The sequence below is a fragment of the Cricetulus griseus genome, chromosome 2, assembly GCF_003668045.3.
Source record: "Cricetulus griseus strain 17A/GY chromosome 2, alternate assembly CriGri-PICRH-1.0, whole genome shotgun sequence".
Classification (NCBI taxonomy): domain Eukaryota; kingdom Metazoa; phylum Chordata; class Mammalia; order Rodentia; family Cricetidae; genus Cricetulus; species Cricetulus griseus.
The window spans coordinates 61,240,591-61,264,648 of NC_048595.1; the positions used below are offsets into that span (position 1 = coordinate 61,240,591).

Sequence of the window (24,058 nt, forward strand, 5' to 3'; positions counted from 1 at the left end):
TAATAACAATAACAAAACAAAAACAAACAAACAAAAAACCCATTGCATACCAGTGGTGGTGGCACACACCTTTAACCCCAGCATTCTGGAGGCATAGGCAGGTAGATCTCTGAGTTCGAGGCCAGCCTAGTCTACAGAGTGAGTTCCAGGATAGCCAGAACGACATAGAGAGACCCTGTCTTGAAGAAAAACAAAACAAAAAGCATTTCATAAGTCACAACAAAGTTGGCCGACTTCCTAAGTGTTGGCTGCTACCACTCCAGAGCCATCTGGAGTTGTCTCAATGAAAACACAGAAGGCAGTATCAAGCTTTGTTTTTGGAAACCCAGATTAACCTTTCAATTAGAAGCATTTGATAAATTGTCTCTGAGAACAGGGTATTTTTCTGGCCCGGAACTCGCAACTAAACTCCTGCAACAATTTCCTAAATGCTGGAAATTGCAGACTGGAACCACTACCACATTCCATTGAATTGTTTAAATCCAAAGAGCAGTAAACCGGCAATCTCTACAGGTCGTTGTTGTGTTGGAATTTCAAAGATCTTTGTTACTTTCTTGGCCCAAAATAAAAGGTAGAACTACGACTTCATTTCTGAAGCCTTCTTTCCTGAAGGCTCTTGTTAATTTGTTTGTATTTTCCAAAATCCCAAGGTGCTCTGCACCTTTGCTACGCGACTTTTGCAAGACCCCTGACCTAAGAGAGAGGACAGCCGAAGGTCTCCGGGTCTCCTGGCACTGGGCTGGGATTTCCTGGCACTGGACTGGAGTCCTTTGCCAGGGAAGCGTCTAGTCTCCTGACACTAGGTTGGGGTCCCCTCGCCCGGCCTTGTCTCTGGCCTCCTGGCATTAGGCCGGGGTCGCTCGTCCCGGCAGGGTTCCCCTTCTTTCTGGGCGGCTCCAGAGGCCCAGCCCAGCCAGGTTTTCGTTGCTGTAGGGTTCAGTTGCCCCAGGCGGCTAGGCTGTGACGCGTCGCGGAGGCCTGGGCGGGGCAGCCAGGAAGTATTTAGTGATCGCTGGGGCCTCTCTGGTGTGCTGCGGGCTAGACCGTGCGTGCGGACTTGCTCTTTGTTCTGCTCTCCCGGCCGTTAGGTAAGTGCTGCACTAGGTCAGGCACCCTAGCAGCTGCCGCTCTGCTGGCTCTGGGCTTCCGGACTCCAACAACCGGTGGTGGCCCGGGCTGGCTGGGAAAGCTCTCGCTTTTGTTCTAGAGGTTTACTTTCTGCTTGCACTTCGGTCTGGTCTGTGGTGGAGCAACTTGGCATTTGTCCTGCAGAGGCATTATTTAAAAGGAAACTCCTTACAGAAGTACTCATGGGGGTGCATAATGGGAATGGTCTCGTTTTCCTAATTTAGTGTCTCACTAGGCAGCCACATCTGCCTTCCGGCTCTCTACAGCCCAAGCTAGCCTCGTGCTCTTACCCTGCCTCAGAGCGCAGGGATTATAGCACCACCATACCTTCGGAGAACGTTGTAAAGGGTTATTTTATGGGCCTCACTATGGATTGGATACTGCTCGAAGCTTCCGCCTTCAGGGCAATTGTTTCCTGTGGAACTGGGACCTTTGGCAAGAGGCTGAGCTGTGTCTAGACAGGTTCTGCTGCTGGGCAGTTTCGTGTGGGTGTGGGTCACTGGGGGTGCTAGATTTTATAGTCCGCTCTTGTCCCGAGACGTTCCTAAATTCCGTGGAGCGACTCCTTCTTGAGTTCAATAGGCACAAGGAGTCCACTGCCCTTAGTTTCAGTCTTGTTCATACCGATGGTAAACACTAAAGTGTCACAGTCTGAAAGTCCCGAGGCTGTGAGCCGGCGTGGTGACTGGCCTGTGCCTAATCCCAACACTAGGATGATTGAATTAGGAGGGCCAGTCTGTGCTTTAGACTGCCCGAGACTTGAGTAAATCAAGGACATGGCTTTAATCATCTATGAGTCGGAGGCCAGCCTTGCCTACTTTACAAGTTAATAATCAAGGGCTGGTGTGTGGGGAAGCAAGATGTCTTCTGTTTGAATGGAATTGTTTGCCTTTCTGTTAGCATGTTTGAAAACAGGCTGCCCTTCAAAGGTATTTCTAGTGGTCCGGTTAAGAGAAGGGACGTGTGTCAATGACTGCTCTTCCTATGGAAAGTTCTTAAACTGCTCTGTAGCCTCACCTAGTGGCAGACTGTTGGCCCTGCAGAGGGCTCTGAGTTACAGGGTGGGAAACTGAAACTTTTTCTGCTGAAATTGAGCATCTTTGTGGGTTGGGGAAGGAATGGCTTCCCGGTGTTCTGAAATCAGTTTCTTTTCTCTCCAGGTTTCTTTTTTTCTCCAGGAGGAAAAATGGCGTCGGTTGCAGTTGATCCACAACCGGTATGATTTTTAAATACCTATTTCTTGGCTCCTTTTTGTCTTCTGTTTTGAGTCATTAATATCCACTCCTCTCTGATTGCAGAGTGTGGTGACCAGGGTGGCCAATTTGCCCTTGGTGAGCTCTACCTATGACCTCGTGTCCTCTGCTTATGTCAGTACAAAGGACCAGTATCCTTATTTGAGATCTGTGTGTGAGATGGCAGAGAAAGGCGTGAAGACCATGACCTCCGTGGCTGTGACAAGTGCGATGCCCATCATCCAGAAGCTGGAGCCACAGAGTGAGTTCACATTTGCTAGTCCATATTGGACCCAAGGGACTAGGTAGTGTGAGTTCCAAGTTAACACCAGGGAACCCTCAGGCCCTCATGAAACACAATACTGCCTCTACCTGGAAACTGTCTGGTGACCTTCATTGTCTCAAAGGGACTGCTTTGTAGCATGTTCACTCACATTACTCTAATAGAAATGTCCCAGCCAGGCATGGTGGCTCATACCTGTCTTCCCAACACTTTGGAGAGGGGGTGGAGGAGAAGTGTCAGCTGAAGGCCAAGCCATGGCTACATAGTGAACTCTAGGCTGCCTGGGCTGCAAGAGGCGCTGTCTCAAAAAGAAGAAAAACAGGTTGGACTTGGTGTTGTATGCCTTTAGTCCCCAAACTCTGGAGGTGGAGGCCAGCCTGCTCTACCTAACAAAATCCAGACTAGGCAGAGCTAGAGAGTGAGACCTTGTCTCAAGACAAAAAAAAAAAAAAAAGTAAATTTCAAAAATGCTTTCGTGTTAGCACCTGAAATTACAAAGGAATCATCCAGGGGATGAACTGACTACATTTTAATTTATTTTGCATCTGTATGTGTCTGTGTTTGTGTGTAGTGCATGCCATAGGCATGGTCAGAGAACAACAGGGATCATTTCAGGTCACCAGGCTTGGCAGCAAGCACCCTTACTCACTGAGCTGTCTTGCCTTCCCAGACTTTTCTTTCTGAGACAAGATTGCCCATTGTAGCTCATGCTGGCCTGGAACTCACTATGTAACTTTAGCCCCCAAACTCCAGGATATCCCCCTACATTAGCCTCTCAAATGGCTGAGATTACAGGCCTAAACCAACATGCCTGGCTTATGCAGTCCTGGGGATGGAACTTTGTGCTTATTGGGCAAGCACTCAACCCACTGAGCTACATCATTAGTCCAAAACTTTGTGTTTTTAATACTAACATTATTGAGATAAGAAAAGCACACTGAACAATGAATCTACTTAAATTAAAAATGTCTGTAGCTCAACGGTAGGGCACTTTCCTGGCATGTATGAGAGACCCTGGATTCCATTCAAGAACTGCAAACTATGAGAGCAAGTGCATTTTCATCAGCAATCAGTCTCCACTTCCTTCTACCCCTCAGGTTGCTATTAATTTATTTCTATATGAGATTATTTCTGGCATCTGGTACAGAGTCATAAAAAATGGTCTTCTACCACAGGCTTCTTTCACTTATCTTAGAGGTTTTCAAGACCGATCTGTGATATAGCTTTGCATATGCTTCATAGCCATGACAGATGTTCATGTTGCATCTGTACTTAATCCCTTTTTTATTGAGGAATAATATTGCATTGTGTGCATAAGCTATATTTGTCTTAGGGTTACTGTTGCTATGATGAAACACCATAAATCCCAAAGCAACTAGATGAGGAAAAGGTTTATTTGGCTTACATAACCTCAATCACTGTCTATGGAGGGAAGTCAGGACAGGAATTCAAACTGGGCAGTAGCTTGGAGGCGGAGCTGACTCAGAGGTCCTGGAGGAGTGATTCTCATGGCTTGCTCAGCCGACTAATAGAACCCAGGACCACTAACTCAGGGGTGGCCCCACCCACAATGCATTGGGCCCTCCCCCATCAATCGATAAATAAGAAAATGCCCGATGGGCTTGTGTATAGCCTGATTCTATGGAGCATTTTCTCAATTAGGTTCTCTCCTCTCTGATGACTCTAGCTTGTGTCAAGATGACATAAAAACCAGCCAGGACAATACTCTTCCCCACTTTGCTAGGTCAGAGTGTGTTTCTGTGTGTAGGCATGTGGAGATGTGAGATTGATGCCAGGAATCACCCTGGATCACTCACGTTTGAGGTAGAGTCTCTCAATCAAAAACTGTAGCTCACTGACATGGCTACTGAGGTTAGCCTGTTTGTTCTCCTGGTTTCCTGGTTGTGCAGAGACTATAATTACAGAGGGCTTGCAATCCACATTATGGAGATCTCAACTCTGGTCTTCAGGCTTTTGTGATAAGCACTTTAACATTAAGCTATCTCCCCAGCCCCAGCATTTTATCCATTCATCAGGTAGCTTTTACTGTGGGAAGGTGATGAATGATGCTCTGTACACAATATGTGTGTACACATTTTGAGGTGAATAATTTCAGTTTTGTTAGTATGTATTTAGGAGTAGAATTGCTGGGTCTTTAGTAACTCTGTTTAAATTTCAGAGGAATTGGGGCTGGAGAGACTAATCTTGGTGAGATTCTTAGCACCCACATGGTGATTCACAATTATCTGTAGCTCTAGTTCCAGGGGATCCAATGAAGTTTTTGGCCTCCCTTAGACACCAGGCTTGTACACTTGGTGCACAGACATACACACAAGCAAAACACCCACCTATACATATTTAAATTGTTTTTTTCAATTTTAGAGGAATCACCACATTGTTTTCCCAAGTGGCTATACCATTTTACACTCCCACCACCAAATCTCTCCAAAACCATGAACTACGTTTGACAAACATTTGAATCAGTCTCCAGAGAGTAAATTAGGGCCATGGTGTAGCTAGTCTTTCTCTGTCCCATCAGCCAGCTCCCAAATGACACAGAGACTTCTTATTAACTATGAGAACTCGGCTGTGATAGCTTAGGCTTGTTTCTAACTAGACCTTATAACTTAAATTAGCACACTCCTATTAATTTACTACCTTTAATTAATAGTTACATTAATTTATTAACTTTATTTACTCTGTACTGCCCACGCTACTTTCCTCCTTCCTCTGTGTCTGACTGGTGACTTCCTTCTTCCCAGCATCCTCTCTGCCCAGAAAATCCTGCCTAGCTATTGGCGGTTCAGCTTTTTATTAAACCAGTCAGAGTGATATAGCATCTTAGTGTACAAAAAGATTATTCTTGCCGGGTGGTGGTGGCGCTCGCCTTTAATCCTAGCATTCGGGAGCCAGAGGCAGGTGGATCTCTATGAGTTCGAGACCAGCCTGGTCTACAAGAGCAAGTTCCAGGACAGCCTCCAAAGCCACAGAGAAACCCCGCCTCAAAAAACCCAAAAAAGAAAAAAAATATATATATATATTCCACAACACATTGGCTCCTCTGAGAAGCTATCCCAACAATACTAATTCTCAAACGGATTTGGTGTGAATGCTTGGCCTGCTATCTTTAAGGGGGATGCCGAGACTGAAATCTGGGCCTTGTTAGGGGGATTCAGGGTGCTACTGTTCACTGCTGAGATCTCAAAATGTACTGCTGTGTACTGAGATAAATAGGGATCAACCAGCCTGGAAATGTGAATTTTGAGAGTTTCTGTTACTTTATTTCCTGAGGGAAGGTTCAGTGGAAGCTTGCCTACTCTGTCCCTGACATTGAGGGGCTTCTTCCTTAGCTGCTTTTCCTGTTCAACCCCTTATTTACCTGTCACTGGTGAGAAGTCGCCAGCAACCTACCTGATTTCCTCTTGTCAGAGCTGGAGAGACCAGGAAGCAGGTTCTGTGGTTTTAAGCAAAACAAAACTGCATCCTTGCTGTTATTGTAAAAAAGCCCTAAGGTATTGTCTTGTGTGTTTGTCCTGTACTAATGGTTTTTCCTGTGTTTCCTATATTTCCTGCAGTTGCTGTTGCCAATACCTATGCCTGCAAGGGGCTAGACAAGATCGAGGAAAGACTGCCTATTCTGAATCAGCCAACAACTGAGGTGAGCTTGGGACAGTGTCTCGGCTTGCTGCTTGGCATGTGTTCATATTCTCTTTAGTCCAGGCTCTCTGTGCCACAAACACACAAATAGCTTGCCCTTAAGCTTGGGCTGGTGTGGTTTTGGAGAAGTCATGGTGGTTGCCTGACTTCCTGAACTGCTGTCGGGTTAAGTCCAAGAAGCAGAGAGGAACTGCCACTTTTGGTTAGAATGCTTTTATAGGCCAGTCTCTCTCAGTTTGTAACTTGGCTCCCTCTGTGAAACTGCTCTTAAATAACTGATTCCATATGGTGCTGGATGTATGTACAACTTAGAGCTGGTCAGGGCTGGCTTTGGGCAATGCTGGTAGGAACCCCATGTATCTTGACAGCTAGTCAGTGTTGGCAAAATGATTGCCTCATCCATCCTAGTGATCCTGTAGTTTAGATAATACCATAAATTTTCCTTTCTGGTTAAGAATACAGCATTACACAAAATAACCAGGGGAAAACCAGGCTGTGTCTTTCACCATTTATATAGATGAGTTCAGGATACAACTTTTAGAAAACTTTGTGTCTTTAAAATTTTCACTTATGTTGCTTGAGGCTATTGTAAAGATAGGAATTCTTTTCCATTGGGGTACTTAAATTTTGATGAATGGTTGGCTAGTATGACTTGAATCCCAGGGTTCTAAGCAGAGGCAGGCTGTTCTCTGTGAGTTCAAGGCCAGCCTGGTGTACATAGCAAGTTCTTGGCCAGCAGGGCTACACCCTTTCTCAAAAAAAGGGGGTGAGGGGAGATTTGATGGTTTGTTTATAATATCCAGCATAACTTATGAACTGGGGTTATAGCTCATTGCTTGCCTAGTGTGTATAATGCCCTGAGTTTGACCTGTAACACCACAACAAAAATACTCAACTTACTGTATTTCAAACTAAATAAAAAGTTTGGTTGGGATATTAAACCAAAAGCTTCATAAATTGGGATCTTATTAAGAGGTAAATTAGAGAGTTTTGTTCCTTGTGGGTATGTGCCACCCTCCCCTGTATCTCTTGCTGTCTTTTCTCCCTATCATTCTTCTCTATAACCTAGACAACCCTAAGTGCCAGGACCTAGAGGACCAAGTTCAGCTTGGTCTGCAGTTTCCTTTCTGGAATGAATGGTGTGACTTCTGAATGAGCTATATCTAAAGTTATATAATCTCACCAATAGGTAATAAGTTTGCATTTTTGTTTTGGGGGGCTATAGGGTCTCTTAGCCTAGGCTGTTCCTTGAACTCCCTTTGTAGGTAGGGATGACATTAATCTTCTGATCCTCCTGCCTCTACCTCCCAAGTGCTGGGGCTATAGTCTTGTAGACTACCATGCCCAGTGTTTTGTTTACATACTCTCCTAACCAAGCTACATTCCCAGCCTACCACCCTTCTTCAGTGGCTTTTTTCCTACTTTTGTTTACAATGTAACATTGTAAAACATCTCCTAGATTGTTCATTTGGGGGGGCGGGTAGGGCAGGAGCTGCTGAGGATTGAACCCAGGGCTTTTGGTTGTATTTTGGTTTTGAGTCGAAGTTTCCTCGATATCAGAACTCAAAACTCCAGCCTCAGTCTCTTGAGTGCTGGGATTATAAGCATGCGCCACCACGTCCAGTATAAGATGAAGTTTTGAAAAATACTGAATGTAAGTTAACTTTTTGTGGAGTAAAAGGGAGTGTCTGTGCCAAAGTGTATGGGTGGAGGTCAGAAGACAGCTTGAGGGAATTGTTTCTCTCCTTCCACCATGTGAGTTCCAGGGGTAGAACTCAGTTTTTCTGGGCTCAGTAGCACTTCCTTTTGTCTGCCAGGACATCTTATTAGCCCTAAGATAAATTCTTTTTTGTTATTTTTGTATTTTGAGACAGTTTTTCCACATAGCCTTGGCTGTAGACCAGGCTGGCCTCCCAGGCTTCTAAGATAAATTATTAGTGGGCAAAGCCAATCATAGTGGTGCACGCCTTTAATCTCAGCCTTCAGGAGGTAGAGCCAGTTGGATCTGAGTTCCAGGCCAGCAAGGGCAATGCAGTGTGAGACCCTGTCTCAAACAAGAACAACAAAGCCCAAACTACTTCAAACTAATTAATTCCATGTGTGTCTGCACATACAACAGTCCTTAAGGAGTAGATGGATGGTAGGACAAGGACACCTGACAGAGCCATTTAGTCTCATTGAATCTTAATTCCATGCCTAAGACCGGGAATAAAGGGGCTTGTTCAGCCCATCTTTAACCCTGCAGCCTTTGTAAAAGCATAAGTGTGTATTCGCCCATTTTTTCTCACAAGCCTGCTTGTCTGTTCTGATTCTTACAGATTGTTGCCAATGCCAAAGGTGCTGTAACTGGCGCAAAAGATGCAGTGACGACTACTGTGGCGGGGGCCAAGGATTCTGTAGCCAGCACTATCACAGGGGTGGTGGATAAGACCAAAGGAGCAGTTACTGGCAGCGTGGAGAGGACCAAGTCTGTGGTCAATGGCAGCATTAACACAGTTTTGGGGAGTCGGATGGTGCAGCTTGTGAGCAGCGGAGTAGAAAATGCACTTGCCAAGTCAGAGCTGCTGGTAGACCAGTATCTCCCTCTCACTCAGGAGGAGCTGGGTAATGGCACTTTTTTGCTGAAGTTATTTTTGATTCCCTTTTAAAAACTTCGTTCATTTATTTAGAGACCAGTCTCACTATCTAGCCCTGGATTCTCTATGTAGACCAGGTTGGCCTTGAACTCAAGGAAATCTGACTGTCTACCTATAAGTGTGTACCACCATAACCAGCTCGAAGCTGCCATCCACCTTTAAGTTAGTTAATTAATTAATCAAATTCCATTTTATTTTGTGTGTGGTATATGTGCAGAAGGCAAAGGACAAGTTGCAGGGGCTGATTGTGTCCTGCTTGTGTGTCACCGTTGTATGGCTGTGACAAAACACCATGACCAAGGCAACTTATTAAAGAAAGCGTTTAATTGGACTTAGGGTTTCAGAGAGTTAGAAGCCATGATGGTGGAACAAAAGCATGGTGGCAGGACAGCCCAGAGCTCACACCTTTTTTCTTTTCTTTCTCTGAGACAGAGTTTCCCTGTGTAGCTTTGGAGGCTGTCCTGGAACTGGCTGGTCCCGAACTCACAGAGATCCGCCTGCCTCTGCCTCCCAAGTGCTGGGATTAAAGGTGTGTGCCACCACTGCCCAACTCGAGAGCTCACATCTTGATCAGCAGGCTAGAGGTGGAGAAAGCACACTTGGGAATGGCACCAGTCTTTTGAAACCCCAAAGCCTGCCTGTGACAGACCTGCTCAATCAAGGCCACACCTCTTAATCCTTCCCACACAGTTCCAGCAACTGGGGGCCAAGTATTCAACCAAAAGCCTGTGGCCATTCTCATTCAAACTACCACAGTGTGGGTGCTGGGGACCAAACTCAAGTCATCAGGCTTAGTGGTGCCTTGCCCCACTGAGCCCTGTTTCTGGCCTTTAATTTTTTTTTTTTTTTTTTTTTTTTTTTCTTTTAAGACAGGGTCTCACCTAACCCAGGCTGGCCTTGAACTTACTATGTAGCTGAGGAGGACTTTGATCCTTTAGTCTCTACCACATTCTTTGCCATTTATTTATTTATTTATTTATTTACTGAGACAAGGTCTCACAGATCCCAAACAGTCCTCAGACTCACTAGGTAGATGAACTCCTGATCTTTCTGTCTCCATCTCTTAAGTGATGGTATTATAGGTGTGCACATTGTTAAGTTCCAGACCAGCCAGGGTTGCATAGTGAACACATCTCAAAAAAAAAAAAAAAATCGGGGTTGTAGAGGCTTATGCCAGCACTAGGGGGGCAGGAGGCAGGAGGAGGATCAAGAATTTAAAGCCAGGATCTGAAGAAATGGCTCAGTGGAAGAACCTGGGTTCAATTTTCAGGACTTACATGGGGACTCACAACTGTCTAACTACAGTTCCAGGGGATCTAGTACCACATACTCATCTGATACACAGATGTACATGGAGGCAAAACGCTCATACACACAGACTAAAAAATAAATAAATCTTAAAAAAAAAAAACTTAAAAGGTTTCAAGCCGTTCTTGGTTATATAGCAGGTTTGAGACTAGCTTTAGTGGATAGTGGTCCTTAGTTAACATTACTACTTGTACTGTATACCAGGGTCTGTGTTGCTAAGAAGTTCATGCTGATGGGAGGGAACATATGTAAACACATGCATGTATGTATGTATGTGTAAATATATAACATACAGTCAGGGTGGTGAACCCAACAGTGGAGGTGAACAGTTTCAGGGAACTGAAACATCTTTGTTGGGATCACAACTGAGATCCCTTGTTTATTTCCACTTTTCCTTTTTGTTCATTATTTCCAGAGAGAGAAGCAAAAAAGGTGGAAGGATTTGATATGGTTCAGAAGCCAAGTTACTATGTAAGGCTGGGGTCCCTGTCCACCAAGCTCCGCTCCCGGGCGTATCAGCAGGCTCTCAGCAGAGTTAAAGATGCCAAACAGAAAAGCCAGGAGACCATTTCTCAGCTCCATTCCACTGTTCATCTGGTGAGTATGGTGACTTTTTAAGGGTGGGAGTAGATATAATTAGGAAATTTAAGAATTTCAGTATTGTATATGAATAGCCCAGTGGAAAAGTGGAGCATGTTCAGATGACTCTAGGAAAGGAAATAAAACTAGATCTCATGGGGCTCAGTACAGCCACCTACCTCACTGTCCTGTGACACAGCAGCATGTGATGCTGTAGGTAAAGATGCAGAGACAGGGTTATGAACTTCTGCAGAACCCCAGGGCTGATAAGAGCAACTTCTGTGGGGCAGGAAAGAGGGCTTAGAAGTTAAGAGCACTTGCTACACCTGCAGAATACCCAGATGGGTTGTCAGTATACACACACACACACACCAGCTCAGAAGCACCTGTAACTCTAGTTCCAGGGGATCCAACACCCTCTGAGGGCACCAAGAGAACCCATACATACATACATGCAGACATACACTCATATACATAACATAAAAATAAGCAAGCTGGGTGGTAATGGTGCCTTTAATCTTGGGAGGTAGAGGCAGGTGGATCTCAGTGAGTTTGAGGCCAGCCAGGTCTACAGAGTGAATTCCAGGATAGGCAGGACTGTTACATAGAGAAACACTGTCTCAAAAAAACAAACAAAGAAAAAAAGTAAGTCAAAAAAAAAAACAAATAAACAACAACAAAAAACCCACTTACTTTAATACCAGCACTCAGGAAGGGAAAGGTAGTGGGATATCTGTGAGTTTGAGGCTAGCCTTGTCTACATCTCACATTCTGGGACATCCAGGACTAAGGCTTTGTCTCAAAAACAAACAACAACAACAAAAAACCCCACTAAACAAACAAAACAAGCGGGATATTCTAGGAAGTTATAAATGTATATCTTGTGCAGTTTTTCTCTTGGAAATTTGCCTTTCGGATACTTCCTTTACAGTTGGAAGAGACACTAACAGTGCACAGCAAGGGTAGGGGTGGGTTTGTGCAATACATCACAATAGATTATTGTGCGTTATTAAAGATTGCCAAGTTAAAGAATGGCAGGTACAGTGCTGAACATCAGTTTCTTCTTGGAAGAACAGATGGTTGGTGACAAGGAAGAGAGGCTGAATTCTTGTCCTCTTTTTTTTCTTTCTCCCTTTGCTTTTGAGACAAAGTCTTGCTGTGTAGTTCAGGCTGGCCCAGAACTTGATACACAGACCAAGCTAGTTTCAGACTTGTAGCAATTCTCTTGCCTCTGCCTCCCTAGTGCTGGGATTTCAGACATGTACCACTATGCCTGGCCTTTTCCATGTCTGGCCTTTTCCCACTATTTTCCCCATGTGTTTTTCTTCTTTTAATTCTCATTTACCCTTTGTGCAAATATAAACTGTATTAACGTTTTACCTGTCCTAAACAGGAGACACATTTGGCACCAGCAATTTAATAGTTGCATAGAGGCAATGAAGAGCTACTGCTACTTGGCTGACTGCCAATTCAATAAGGAAGTGCAGCTGTCATTAAGCTCTTCCAGCAATCCGTAGTATCTATGTTACCTGTGTATGCCACAGAGCTGCAAGCAGATGGCAAAGGAAGGGATGACTGCGCTCACCTGTTTTATTTTCATCACAGATTGAATTTGCCAGGAAAAACATGCACAGTGCCAACCAGAAAATTCAGGGTGCTCAGGATAAGCTCTATGTCTCGTGGTTGGAGTGGAAGAGAAGCATCGGCTACGATGACACTGACGAGTCCCACTGTGCTGAGGTAAGAAAGAGTCTTTCACTATCAGTTTCCCTACGAATCCTCACAGTATGTGTTTCTGTCAGCCCAGCCTGGTGGCACAGACAGGGAATCCCAGCCACCTGGGGTGTTGAGGCAGGAGGATAACAGGTTCAAGGCTAGCCTAGGCCTATCTGAAAATACAGAAAGGGGCTGGTGAGATGAATAAGCAGATAAGGGTGCCTGGAACCCACATGGTAAAAGGAGATAACCAAGTCCCTCAGGTTCTCCTTTGACCTCTGCGTAAGTGCTCACAATAAATGTAGTTTAAATATTACTTTTAGAAGAAAGGAGCAGACTGGAGTATAGCTTAGTGATACAAGCTCCTGCCATCGAATGATGAAATGGTTCTTTGTGTCCCCAGTGCCAGTGTGCCTCTGAAATCAGTACCAATTGTTTGTTCATATTGCATCTTCTTGAGAATAGAATGTCTAAATTAAGATAACAATAGGGAGTGTACGTTTTGATGTCTGCTCTCCCCTACTTGCTGTTCTTCATTTTAAGGTGATGACCTTTGCAGTCACAAGTTCAAATCTCCCACCTAGCTACTTTCCAACTATTAATAGAGTGAATTACTTAAATTCTAAGCATATGTTCCTAGCTGTGAAATATGATTAGTGCTGCTGCATACAGTATCGTTATAAGGGTTATTAAAAAAATCAAATTGGTTGGGGGCTTAGCTCAGTGACAGAGCATTCCTCCCTGGGGAAAAAGAAGCAAACAACCAGCAGTCAAAGCAGCTGTATGAGTCTTGGATGTCTGTATAGGTACACAACCAGCATACTGTGTTTGGACTAAATCATACATAGTACTGTTAGATCCATGGCTAATTCTTGAGTTTGTTTTATTTTTAGCACATCGAGTCACGTACTCTAGCTATCGCCCGCAACCTGACCCAGCAGCTCCAGACTACATGCCAGACTCTCCTGTCCAACGTCCAAGGGTTACCACAGAACGTCCAAGATCAGGCCAGCCACTTGGGGGTGATGGCGGGTGACATCTACTCAGTGTTCCGCAATGCTGCCTCCTTTAAGGAAGTGTCTGATGGCTTCCTCACGTCTAGCAAGGGGCAGCTGCAGAAAATGAAGGAATCCTTAGATGATGTGATGGATTACCTTGTTAACAACACACCTCTCAACTGGCTGGTAGGTCCCTTTTATCCTCAGTCGACTGAGTCTCAGAGTACAGAGGTAGACAAGACCAGCCAGAAGGTCCAGCAGTCTGAGCTCAAAACTCACTAAACCTGTCCTTGTCACTAGTGCATGATGTAGCTAGGTGACAGCTTTTGCTATTTTGAAATTAACCGAATGGGTGACTTTAGATTGGAAAAGCAGCTAGTTCAAACAAAGGTCCTCACTATGGTCATTAGTGGCTGAATTAAGAGCTGTAAAAGTGCTGGTGTTAGCACAGGAGTTCCTTTTCCCTGGCTGGTAAATGGAATGTGTTAGGCACATGAGAGCCTAGCCAGGTGCACTTACATGTTCTTGTCTGTGGCCTTTGTGCTATCTATCAGCTGTAAATGTCTGTCTGTACTGAATAAAGATTCATTCATGTGGCTTCCACTCTGACCTGACATCTGCTCCTGTGTATTCTGAGCAGGCTTCATCTTTGTTCATCTCAAGGCACATGCTTGTGCAACTTGAATTTATTTTTTTTATTCTCTATGAAGAGATGCCATCTTTGGACCCAATAAAATTTTTGGCAGGATGGAGCACTTTTATGTCATTGTCATGTGGGCTTTGTGTGTTGCTTCCATTGACCTGCTTGATCTGCATGACATTTTTAAGCACATACATGAATTCCAGTTGGCCTGTCGGGGAGTTCAGCAGGGCCATAGCATTAGAAGACAAAATCTGATCTGAAGATGTCAAACAAATCCAAAGATAATATGAGGCTGGACACACTGTTACTGCTACTCAGAAGGGTGATGGGAGAGGACCACTTGAACCCAGGGACTTGAGAGCAGCCTGGGCAGCAGGGAAACCCCCATAGAGGTAATAAAGGGTCAGTAAAAGGGTTCAGTGGGTAAAGGTGCTAGCTGCCAAACCTAATGACGTGGGTTCAAGACCCACCCCATGATGGAGAGAACTGACTCTGAATGTTGTTCTCTGAGTTCCTTATGCACAAGAATGCACACACCACACACACAGGCCAGGGGATGGTGGCAAATGTCTTTATCCCAGCATTCAGAAGGCAGAGACAGATGAATCTCTTAAGTTTGAGGGTAGCCTGGTCTACATAGCAAGTTCTAGGACAGCCAGGGCTACAAAGAGAAACCCTGTGTCCAAAACAAAAACACAAAAAAGTGTGGGGTGTCTTATTTTTTTTTAAATAAATTGTAAAAAGGGGGAATGACTAGAGGGATGGCTCAAGGATTAAGAGCACTAGTTGGATTTAATTCCTAGCACATACATGGCAGCTCAGAACTGTAGCTCCAGTTCCAAGAGGATCCGACACACTTGTAGACAGAACACCCACTCATATAAAATAAGGAAAGAAAGGAAAAGAAAGAAAGGCATGATACTATCTAAAAAAGCCAGAAAACAGTCTATGGGCATACTTCCCGGTACACTCTTTTGAGCCTGGAAAAAACAAAAACTCAACAGAAAACAAAAAAACAGGGTATGATACCATGGTGGCACTAGTCTTATGAGCCAACATGTAGATGCCCAGGAATCAAATCCCTGGTTCTGTGCAAGAGAAAAAGGCAGAGTTCTCTTCAGATGGGCCTTCTCTCCATCCACCCTGCCCCACAGGGATTTTTAAGCCAGTAAAAAAAGTCTACTCTCAGGGGGCTGCTTTGCTGAAAAGGAATAAAGAAAGGCACGAAGCAATTGGGTGGTTTGCATCACTTTCCCCAAAAGAAAGACAGCAGATTTTTTTCTTCCCCAAGAGCCCAGTTAAAAATAAGTCATAAGTGAGATTGCTCATTGTCCACTTGGCTGGGCTATTTTTCTGTGAGAAAACAATTTCCATCAGTCATTGGTGAGATGCCCATATGAAGCCATGTGAAGATAATTAGAAGTAAAAGTCTAAGCAATCTGTCTATGGTAGCCAAGCTTCTAGTCCCTTTAAGGGTGACCTGTTGTTTAGAGCTGGTCATGAGTCTCCTTGGAACAAAGCTGCAGTCTTATAAAACTTTCAAAACTGTGAATGCAAGCTGAGGATGTAGCTCAGCTGGTAGAATGCTTTCCTGGCATGCACTAAACCCTGGCGGGGTTCAGTCTGTAACACTCAAAAAGGAGGTGTGGTCACTCCTGTAATCCTACCATTTTGGAGTGTCAACAGGAAAAGCTGAAGTTCAAGCTCATCCATGCCTACAAAACAAGTTCAGGGACAGCCTAGACTACATGTAACTATCAAATTCCAGGGCTGAAGAGATGCCTTATTGGTTAAGAGCACTGGCTACTCTTGCAGAGGACCTGATTTCCATTCCTAGTAGCCACAGCTGCTGGTAGCCTAGTTCCAGTGGTCTCTTCTAGTCACTGTGGGCATTGCATGCACATGGTACACATAAATACCATCAAACAAAATACCCCTATGTATAAGGTAATAGCTGAAAAATAGAATGTTTAAAAAAAAAAAAAGAAAGAAAGCAAATTTTAGAGCCACACATGCTGCCTGTCATGTTAAGAAGTGAGTGGGGCTGCCCTTCACTTGAACTGAATTATAAGAAGGTGGTCTCTGCCCTGGCTCATGCCTTCCCATGAAAATAAGAAAGAAAGAGGGTGTGACTTTACCCGTGCCCTTGATGGGGTGCTAGGACTTGCTGGCTTCCTGGTAGCTGTCTTTGTTTGGCAGTTAAAGACCTTTTGACTCCGGAAAGGTAGATTGTTCATGGGTCTTTGCTTCTTAATTTTTTCTTAGTTCAAATTAGCCATAATCTTTCCATTCTGCACCTCAGAAGTATGTGGGTAGCTTATTTCACTTGATAAGAATAATTGTATATATGGGTATAAAATGCTTTTTACATTTATTTGCTTTAGTGTGGGTGTATGGGTGCCCAGATGGGCATAGAGATTAGAGGACAATTTGTGGGAGTTCATTTTCCCCTACCGTGTGGGTTCCCCATCAAACTCAGCTCATCATACTTGACTGCAAGTGCCTTTTATCCTGTGAGTCATCTCACTGGCCCAAGAGTTTTATTTTTGGCATGGGGGTCTTATTGTGCTACCCAAGTGGGTCTAACTCCTGGACTCAAGCAATCTTCCTGACTCAGCCTTCAGAGTACAGGAACTGTCAGTGTGCTATATACACCTGGCTTGGAGAATTCATATGTAATAACTACATGCATGCTTTTTCTTGTTGAGACTGATCTTGCTACACAGCTCTGGTTGCCTTCAATCTCCTGAGGACTGAGAATACAGGCATGTGTCATAATGCTTAATTCTGAATGTATATGACAAGAGTTTCAGTGCTAATTAAATTGATTATGAAAAGGAGACAGGTCTGAAATTCTTTATTCCTGAGCAACAGAATGCGGACTAGAGCTGTGGGTGGTGGTGCATGCCTTTAGTCCCAGCCCTCGGGAGGGGAGGCAGAGGTAGGCACATCTCTTGAGTTCAAGGCATTCCAGAACAGCCAGAACCACACAGAGAGATCTTGTGTCAAAAACAAAGCAGCAAAGCCAGACCATAATGCAGATGATTTTTAGAAGGAACTCCTGCTGCTTGTCATGACCTGTGTACACTGGTTGTGGTTTTGTCTGCCTGTGTCTTTCTGTAGAGAATTTGTGCAAGCATGCATGCTTTTCATTGGCTTATCAGTATTTGGTGTCTTCAAATCTTATAGCTTCATCATGGCATAAACTGACAGAAACTTTAGTTTTAACAGATATCCTAACATGGTGTCTTACAGGTCAGGGCAGTGAGTGAGTCATAGTTACATGAACTCTGGTGGGCTAGCCTGTGCAAACAAACATCTCAAGAGTATATGGAGTGCTGTCTGCTAATCTCTTTAGCTTTCTCATCTTTTACAGATCAGTGGTGCTTCTAAGGATAGAAGTTAAATATTGAGGATAGGGGTGTCTTTAAAAATCTTTTATTTCAGCTGGGTATGGTGGCACATGCCTTTAGTCTCAGCACTCGGGAGGTAGAGCCAGGCAGATCTCTGAGTTCAATGCCAGCCTGCTCTACAGAGTACCAGGATATATATATATATATATATATATATATATATATATATAGAGAGAGAGAGAGAGAGAGAGAGAGAGAGAGAGAGAGTGGATTCCTGAGTGTATAAGATATGGACTCTGCCATTGCATTGCTCTGCAGAGCATCCCACTTTGAGCAAGTGAGTGGAGACAGGTGTGTGTCAGCCCACTCAGCTGTTCCTAATTGTTCAGTAAAGGTAAAACAAGTGAGGCAGAACTAAAGGTTCCTACAAGCACACCCTCAAGCTCGAACACAGCCCATTAAAGAGTGAGGAGAGGTTTCCTCAAATATTTGCATTATTATTATTATTACTATTGTATTATATATCCAAACTACAGGCCAGCAAGATGGCTCAGCCAGTAAAGGCACTTGCTACTAAACCTGAAGATACAAAGTCAATACCCAGGACCCACACTTTGGGAGGAGGGACCTGACTCCTACAAGTCGTTCTCTGACCTCCACCCACAAATTAAAAAAAAAAATCTAAACTACTTTTATGTAACAAACTCAAATTGTATGTATTTTTTGCTTCATTATTTACAATCTGTTTCCAAAACAATTCCTGGACCTATATCATAACTATTAGCACCATGCACACACATTAAATCCCTATAGATAGCATTTCCATATCCGTAGTTTGATCATAAATCCAGGAGAAGCACTATGCCCTCAATATGTTTAGTGCCATCTTCTGGAAATTTGTGGTAACAAGTATGTGCATCTGTGCTGTGCATTGTCTGAATGGTGCCCCCTAGGGTTTGCATGGTGAACAGCTTGCAAAAAATAATAAGCATCTCTGGCTACCTCATTAGTGGCACAGTGTGCCTGTCATACTGACTCCACCTTCCATCACTGATGTTTTCAGCAAAACACTTCTTACAGGCCTGCTTTGACAGTACATAAATGCTTGTCCCTGGCCATGAAACAAGTATCTATTTTCTTTTTTAAATTTATTTTTATTTTCAAGTGCATTGTTTTTTTTTTGTTGTTGTTGTTGTTGTTTTTTCCTGCATGTGACTGTATGAGAGTGTTATGTGCCCTAGAACTGGAGTAACAGACAGTTGTGAGCTGCCACGTGGGTGCTGGGAATTGAAGCCCAGTTCTCTGGAGGGGCAGCCAGTGCTCTTGACCATTGGACCATCTCCCAGTCCCAGGTATGTATTTTCTAATTCTGGGAAATGATTTGTGATATATTTCCCAAAGCCCTGCAAAGGTGGTAGGCAAGATCACTAACTTAGAACTTAAACTCACCATACATCATAGACCATGCCTACTCTTTGCTGCCCCTTCCCTCCCGGTTTCCTTCACAGTAGAGTTGGAGACAGCCTAATAGTCTAAAGAAACTTGTGCACTGAGTTGGTGTGGCTATAAGGAAGGTGAATTGTTCATATGACACTCTTAACTCTTAAACCAACCTAAGGCCTTAAGTGTTTGTGTGTGTGTGTGTGTGTGTGTGTGTGTGTGTGTGTGTGTGTGTGTGTTGAGGTGGGGGATACTGGAGGAAGTGTTGGAGGAGGTGTTGGTGTTGGTGGAGGTGGATGTATTGTTGGCTTTAGGCACTAGAATTCTGCAAGAGAAGCATCCAACATTCCACAAAGAATCTGCAAAGTATTGATATATAGATCTATGGCAGGAAATTACCAATACGGAGTCAGGTAGAGAGAGATACAAGGGATTTTAATAGGGAAAAGCCTTACTTAGACAGCGACCTAGACAGCCAGCGGGCAGCAAAACCGGAACCAGAAACCAGCCACCTGACCAACTCATGCCTCGCAGGCATGGTCAGGCACACTTTTACCCAGCCCCTAAGCAGATGTGGCTACAGCATCCCCTACATAGGTCACTGCTGTTTATTAATCCCCTTGCACAAGTGAGCTCATATTAGCTTTATTCTTCATCTCCTAAGTTGGATACTTCGGATACAGGTAGAAAAGAACTAACAAACAGAGTGGAAACTTGCTGCAATGTGTTACTGATGTCTGCATGCATCTTTTCCCCTTTTAGCATTCTAATCCTCTGACAGGAGATAGCTGGCTTTCATGTTTGGCATCTAGAAAAACCCTCTGTTTCTATCTTTTTGTTTTGTTTTCCAGGATAGGGACTGTGTATCCCTGGCTGTCCTGGAACTCACTCTATAGACTAGGCTAGCCTCAAACTCACAGAGATCTGCCTGCGTCTGCCTCCTGAGTGCTGGGATTTACAGGCATGTGCCACCTCTGCCAGGCTTGTTATATCTTTTGTATTATGGCTACATGTTCAGTTTTATACTTAATAAAAATAAATATAGTGAGCCGCCAGTCTGAGGCTATTCTGGGCTATGGAGTCACACACACACACACACACACACACACACACACACACACACACACACACACAAATACATACACACAAATATTTTGTTATTAAATAGATTTAATAAGATAGCAAAATAGAAAGGAATCAGTATTAAAAGCAAAAAGTTTAGTGGATGTTAAAATATACATTCAATAACAATAGCTCAGAGAGAAAGCTAAACAAGTGTATCTTTTAACCTAAAAAGGCTAACATGATAGGTGGCTTTCCTGGCTGATGCTTCAGACCAATTTCTGTAACACTGCTGGCCTCTGTGAATCTCAGGTTGATAGAACCTTTGCAAAGTGAACATTCCTGAAGAGCTAGAATGCAAGTTACTCCTTCAATGAAAAACTTAAGGAATAAATTAGTGAAAGTTGTACCTCAGATGCACAGTTCTCTCAGCTCCTGAGTTCTTAGGGAAAAGTACAGTGAAGAACACAAAAGAGATAAGGGGCCTGTTGAATAGATAAGACTTTCCTTGTCCCCTTGCCCCACATTTTTTCCATATTGTTATGGAATACAATATACCAAGCCTCAAATTTACCATTCTGGGGATGGGGAGATGGCTCAGTTGGTAAAGTGACCAGGTCACAAGCATGAGGACCTGAGTTTGATCACCAGCACCCATATTTTAATCAGGAGTTGTGGTATGGTCTGAAACCCCTGTGTTGGTGGGGATGGATAGGATTATGAAATAGGTAGAACCTGGAGTCCACTGGCCAGCCAGCCTACCAAGTCAATGAGATGAGAGACTCTGTCTCAAAAACTAAGTTGAAGAATGACTGAGGAAGACACGGGACATCAATCTTTGGTCTCAAGTGTGGACACATGTATATCCACACCCACATGCCGTATATAAACATTTTTATTTTGATCATTCTGAGACAGGATTTGTCTGTGTATCTCTATCTGGCCTGATACTGTGTAGCTCAAGCTAGCCTGCTTTTTATTTGTTTCAGACATCGGTTTTCATGCAAGCCAGGTTGGCTTTGAACTTGCTACGTACTTGAGGCTGATCTACTGCCTCACCTAAACGCTGGGATTACAGGTGTGAGCCACATGCCTGGCTCTTGTGAGCCACATTTCTGCTATGTAATTCAGTTGCATTAACATAGTCCAGCTATCAATGTCATTCACTACAGAGACTTTTCTCATTCAAATAAAATGTCTATTTATGCTACAGGGTAAAAACATTAACTCCATAATCCAACCTTTCTTTTTTGAGAGTTTGTTTGTTTTGTTGTTGTTGTTAGTTGTTTTGGCAATTAGGCCATTAGTTTTCCCCTGTTCTTTTTTGCTGGGAAGAGTCTAGGTCTGCACTACCCCCAACTCCTTCTTCCTTTATCTTCCTCTTAGCTAAGCTTTCTGTGTATTGGAAGTGGAATCCAGGGCCTTTGAGATTGCTAAGCACAAGCCTTACCAATGAGCTATAACTCTGGCATCTATGATGACTATTTCAAAGTTTTATTTGAGGCAAGTTTTCTCTATGTAGCCCAGTCTGGCTTTAAGCTTACTACCCACCCTGGCCTCGCTTCCTGAGTGTTGTATTTCAAAATTAGAGAAAAAAAAATTGTCATCTCAGTCCCAAGACAAGCCCTAGAGAAGTGGAACATTGTAATTTAAAAAAGAAGAAGAACTCAAAATGCTCCCTTTCTGTTTTGTTTTTTGTTTTTTCGAGACAGGGTTTCTCTGTGTAGCTTTGGATCCTATCCTGGCACTCGCTCTGGAGACCAGGCTGGCCTTGAACTCACAGAGATCTGCCTGCCTCTGCCTCCCGAGTGCTGGGATTAAAGGCGTGCGCCACCAATGCCTGGCTCCTCACTATTTTTTGAGATAGTCTAATTATGTACACCTGGCTGGCCTTGAATTTACAGATATTTGCCTGCTTCTGCTTCCAGAGTATTTGGGATTAAAGATGAGCACCTGGCACAATAAACAACCACAAAAACACTTTAATAGCGTGTACCTTGTTAGTTCCCTAGTTAAGTTTCAAACTGGTATGGTGCCTGCCTATATTCTCAGCATTCCAGGGGTAGAGGCACAAGGAGCTGCTTTGGACCGGAATGTTTACTTCACTTCATTGCTGCTTGTTTTACCTTTGACCTTAGTCAACACAGAGAAGTGAGTGCTTGTTTTTGAATCTGTGGTGGTTTGAAAGAAAATGGCCCCAAAAGGGAGTGGCACTGTTAGGAGGTATGGCCTTGTTGGAGGCAGTGCATCACTCTGGAGGTGGGCTTTGGGGGCCTCTTTTGCTCAAGATTCACTCCCTCAATGTGACTCCCCTTAACTTCCTGTTGTCTGCAAGACTTAGTACTCTCAGCTATTTCTCCAGACCCATGTCTGCCTGCTTGCTGCCATGCTCCCTACCATGAGACTCTGCCCAATAAGAGTTGGGGTGGTCACCAGGTTGTGGTGGCACACACCTTTAATCCCAGCACTCCAGAGGCAGAGACAGGTGGACCTCTGTGAATTTAAGGCTAGCCTGGTCTACAAAGCAGAGCCAGAATCACCCTTTCAGTTTGAGGTAGAGTTAAGAGCTAGTGGGTAGATGCTTTGCTTATCTGAACATCAGCTTGAACCTCATTATCTATCTCTGGGCTTTTATTTTTCATGTTACATACTGGTGTCCATACATACATACATAACATGTCATGTTACATGTGGGGAGAATTCATGAACAAATCACTTTGAAGTCACCAGCCTAGGCCTGAGCTGCAGGCCGGAGGGACTCCCACCTGAGTCCCTGCTTGGTGGGCTAGGTTTTCTTTTGTTTTTTCCCCCAAGTCTTTGATCGAGTGTGGAATTTTTTCATTGTAGCTTTTCTAAACAGTCTTCAACTCCCTCGGGTACCTGTTCCAGGACAGGTTCCAAAGCCAAACGGGAAACCCTGTCTTGAAAAAACAAACAAAAAGTTGTTGCCATGGTCAAGGTGTCTCTTCACAGCAATAAAAACCCTAACTAAGGTTCTTCTTTTACAGACGCTTGATTTCACTGCTGTTGATTTGACATCTGAGACTGATGAAGTTCCTGATATTATACCTTTGGAAGAGGAGGATTGAGCCAATGATCATGCACTCATAGTCTTGTCCTCTTAGGGCAAAATGCAACATAAAGATAGACTCTTTTGTTGAAAATGTATTGTGTATCAATTTTTTATATTTGCACCTGTGTTTATTCCTGTGGCTTTAGGGAATGTTAATCTACTTTTTTTTTGGCTGTTTGATCTTAATTGTTAATGGACCTGAACTTTTGTAAGAGATCTTGTGCAGCATGTATCATTTTATATAATTCCTTAATGTTTAATTTCTGAAATGGCTACAATAAAAATGGCTGTAGGCCAGTGAGATGGCTTGGTGGGTAAATGTGGTTGCTGGTAGATGGTCTGAGTTTGACCTGTTAGGACCCACATGACAAAGGAGAAAATTGACTCACACACACACACACACACACACCTTGGTAGTGTAATCCTTGATCAGAAAGTCTACTTTTTTTAATTGAATATTTTAATATTCAATATTAATATTTAATATTTTAATTTGAATATTTGCTACATTTTGTTTCTTAGGACATTCTTTTGGTAACAGCATACTTGTGTCTTTGGAGGGCTCAATGGGTCAGCCAGTCATGGTCTAAAGCTTTCCCTTATTCTAGAAATAGCCATTCGAATGAACAAAAGTTGGTCAACTAGGAGGAAACAGGGTAAGCATAGACCACAAATTCGAATCTATCCTACTTATGAGTAACGTTAATCAAGTTGCTTCATTCTTGGTACCTTAATTTTCTCATGTGTAAAATGCAAATTGTCACCAGGGGTGGGGACATGGCTAAGCAAAGCCACCGGGAGCCTGAGGAATTCCCTGCTTAAGGTAAAAGGAGGATGCTTTACTATGCTGACGAAAAGAATTTCAGGACCAGTCTAAGTGAAGAAAGTAAAGACACATCTTCACAGTATACAAAAAGATTATTCCACAACAATTAATGATAGCTCTAATG

General features: G+C 43.6%; 1 protein-coding gene across 2 annotated transcripts; it reads left to right on the top strand.

Moving 5' to 3' along the window:
• Positions 1-936: 936 nt before the first annotated feature.
• Positions 937-23,414, top strand: Plin2 (perilipin 2). Of its 2 annotated transcripts, XM_027400380.2 has the most exons (9): positions 937-1,088; positions 2,289-2,344; positions 2,427-2,622; positions 6,219-6,301; positions 8,619-8,904; positions 10,660-10,841; positions 12,429-12,563; positions 13,433-13,723; positions 23,044-23,414. In XM_027400380.2, exons 2-9 carry the CDS (start codon positions 2,315-2,317, stop codon positions 23,122-23,124), a joined length of 1,284 nt encoding a protein of 427 aa, XP_027256181.1. In that variant the 5' UTR covers positions 937-1,088; positions 2,289-2,314; the 3' UTR covers positions 23,125-23,414. The 2 variants fall into 2 exon arrangements, with proteins under 2 accessions (XP_027256181.1, XP_027256180.1); XM_027400379.2 differs by lacking the exon at positions 23,044-23,414 and having other exon boundaries at positions 938-1,088; positions 13,433-14,298.
• Positions 23,415-24,058: the final 644 nt, after the last annotated feature.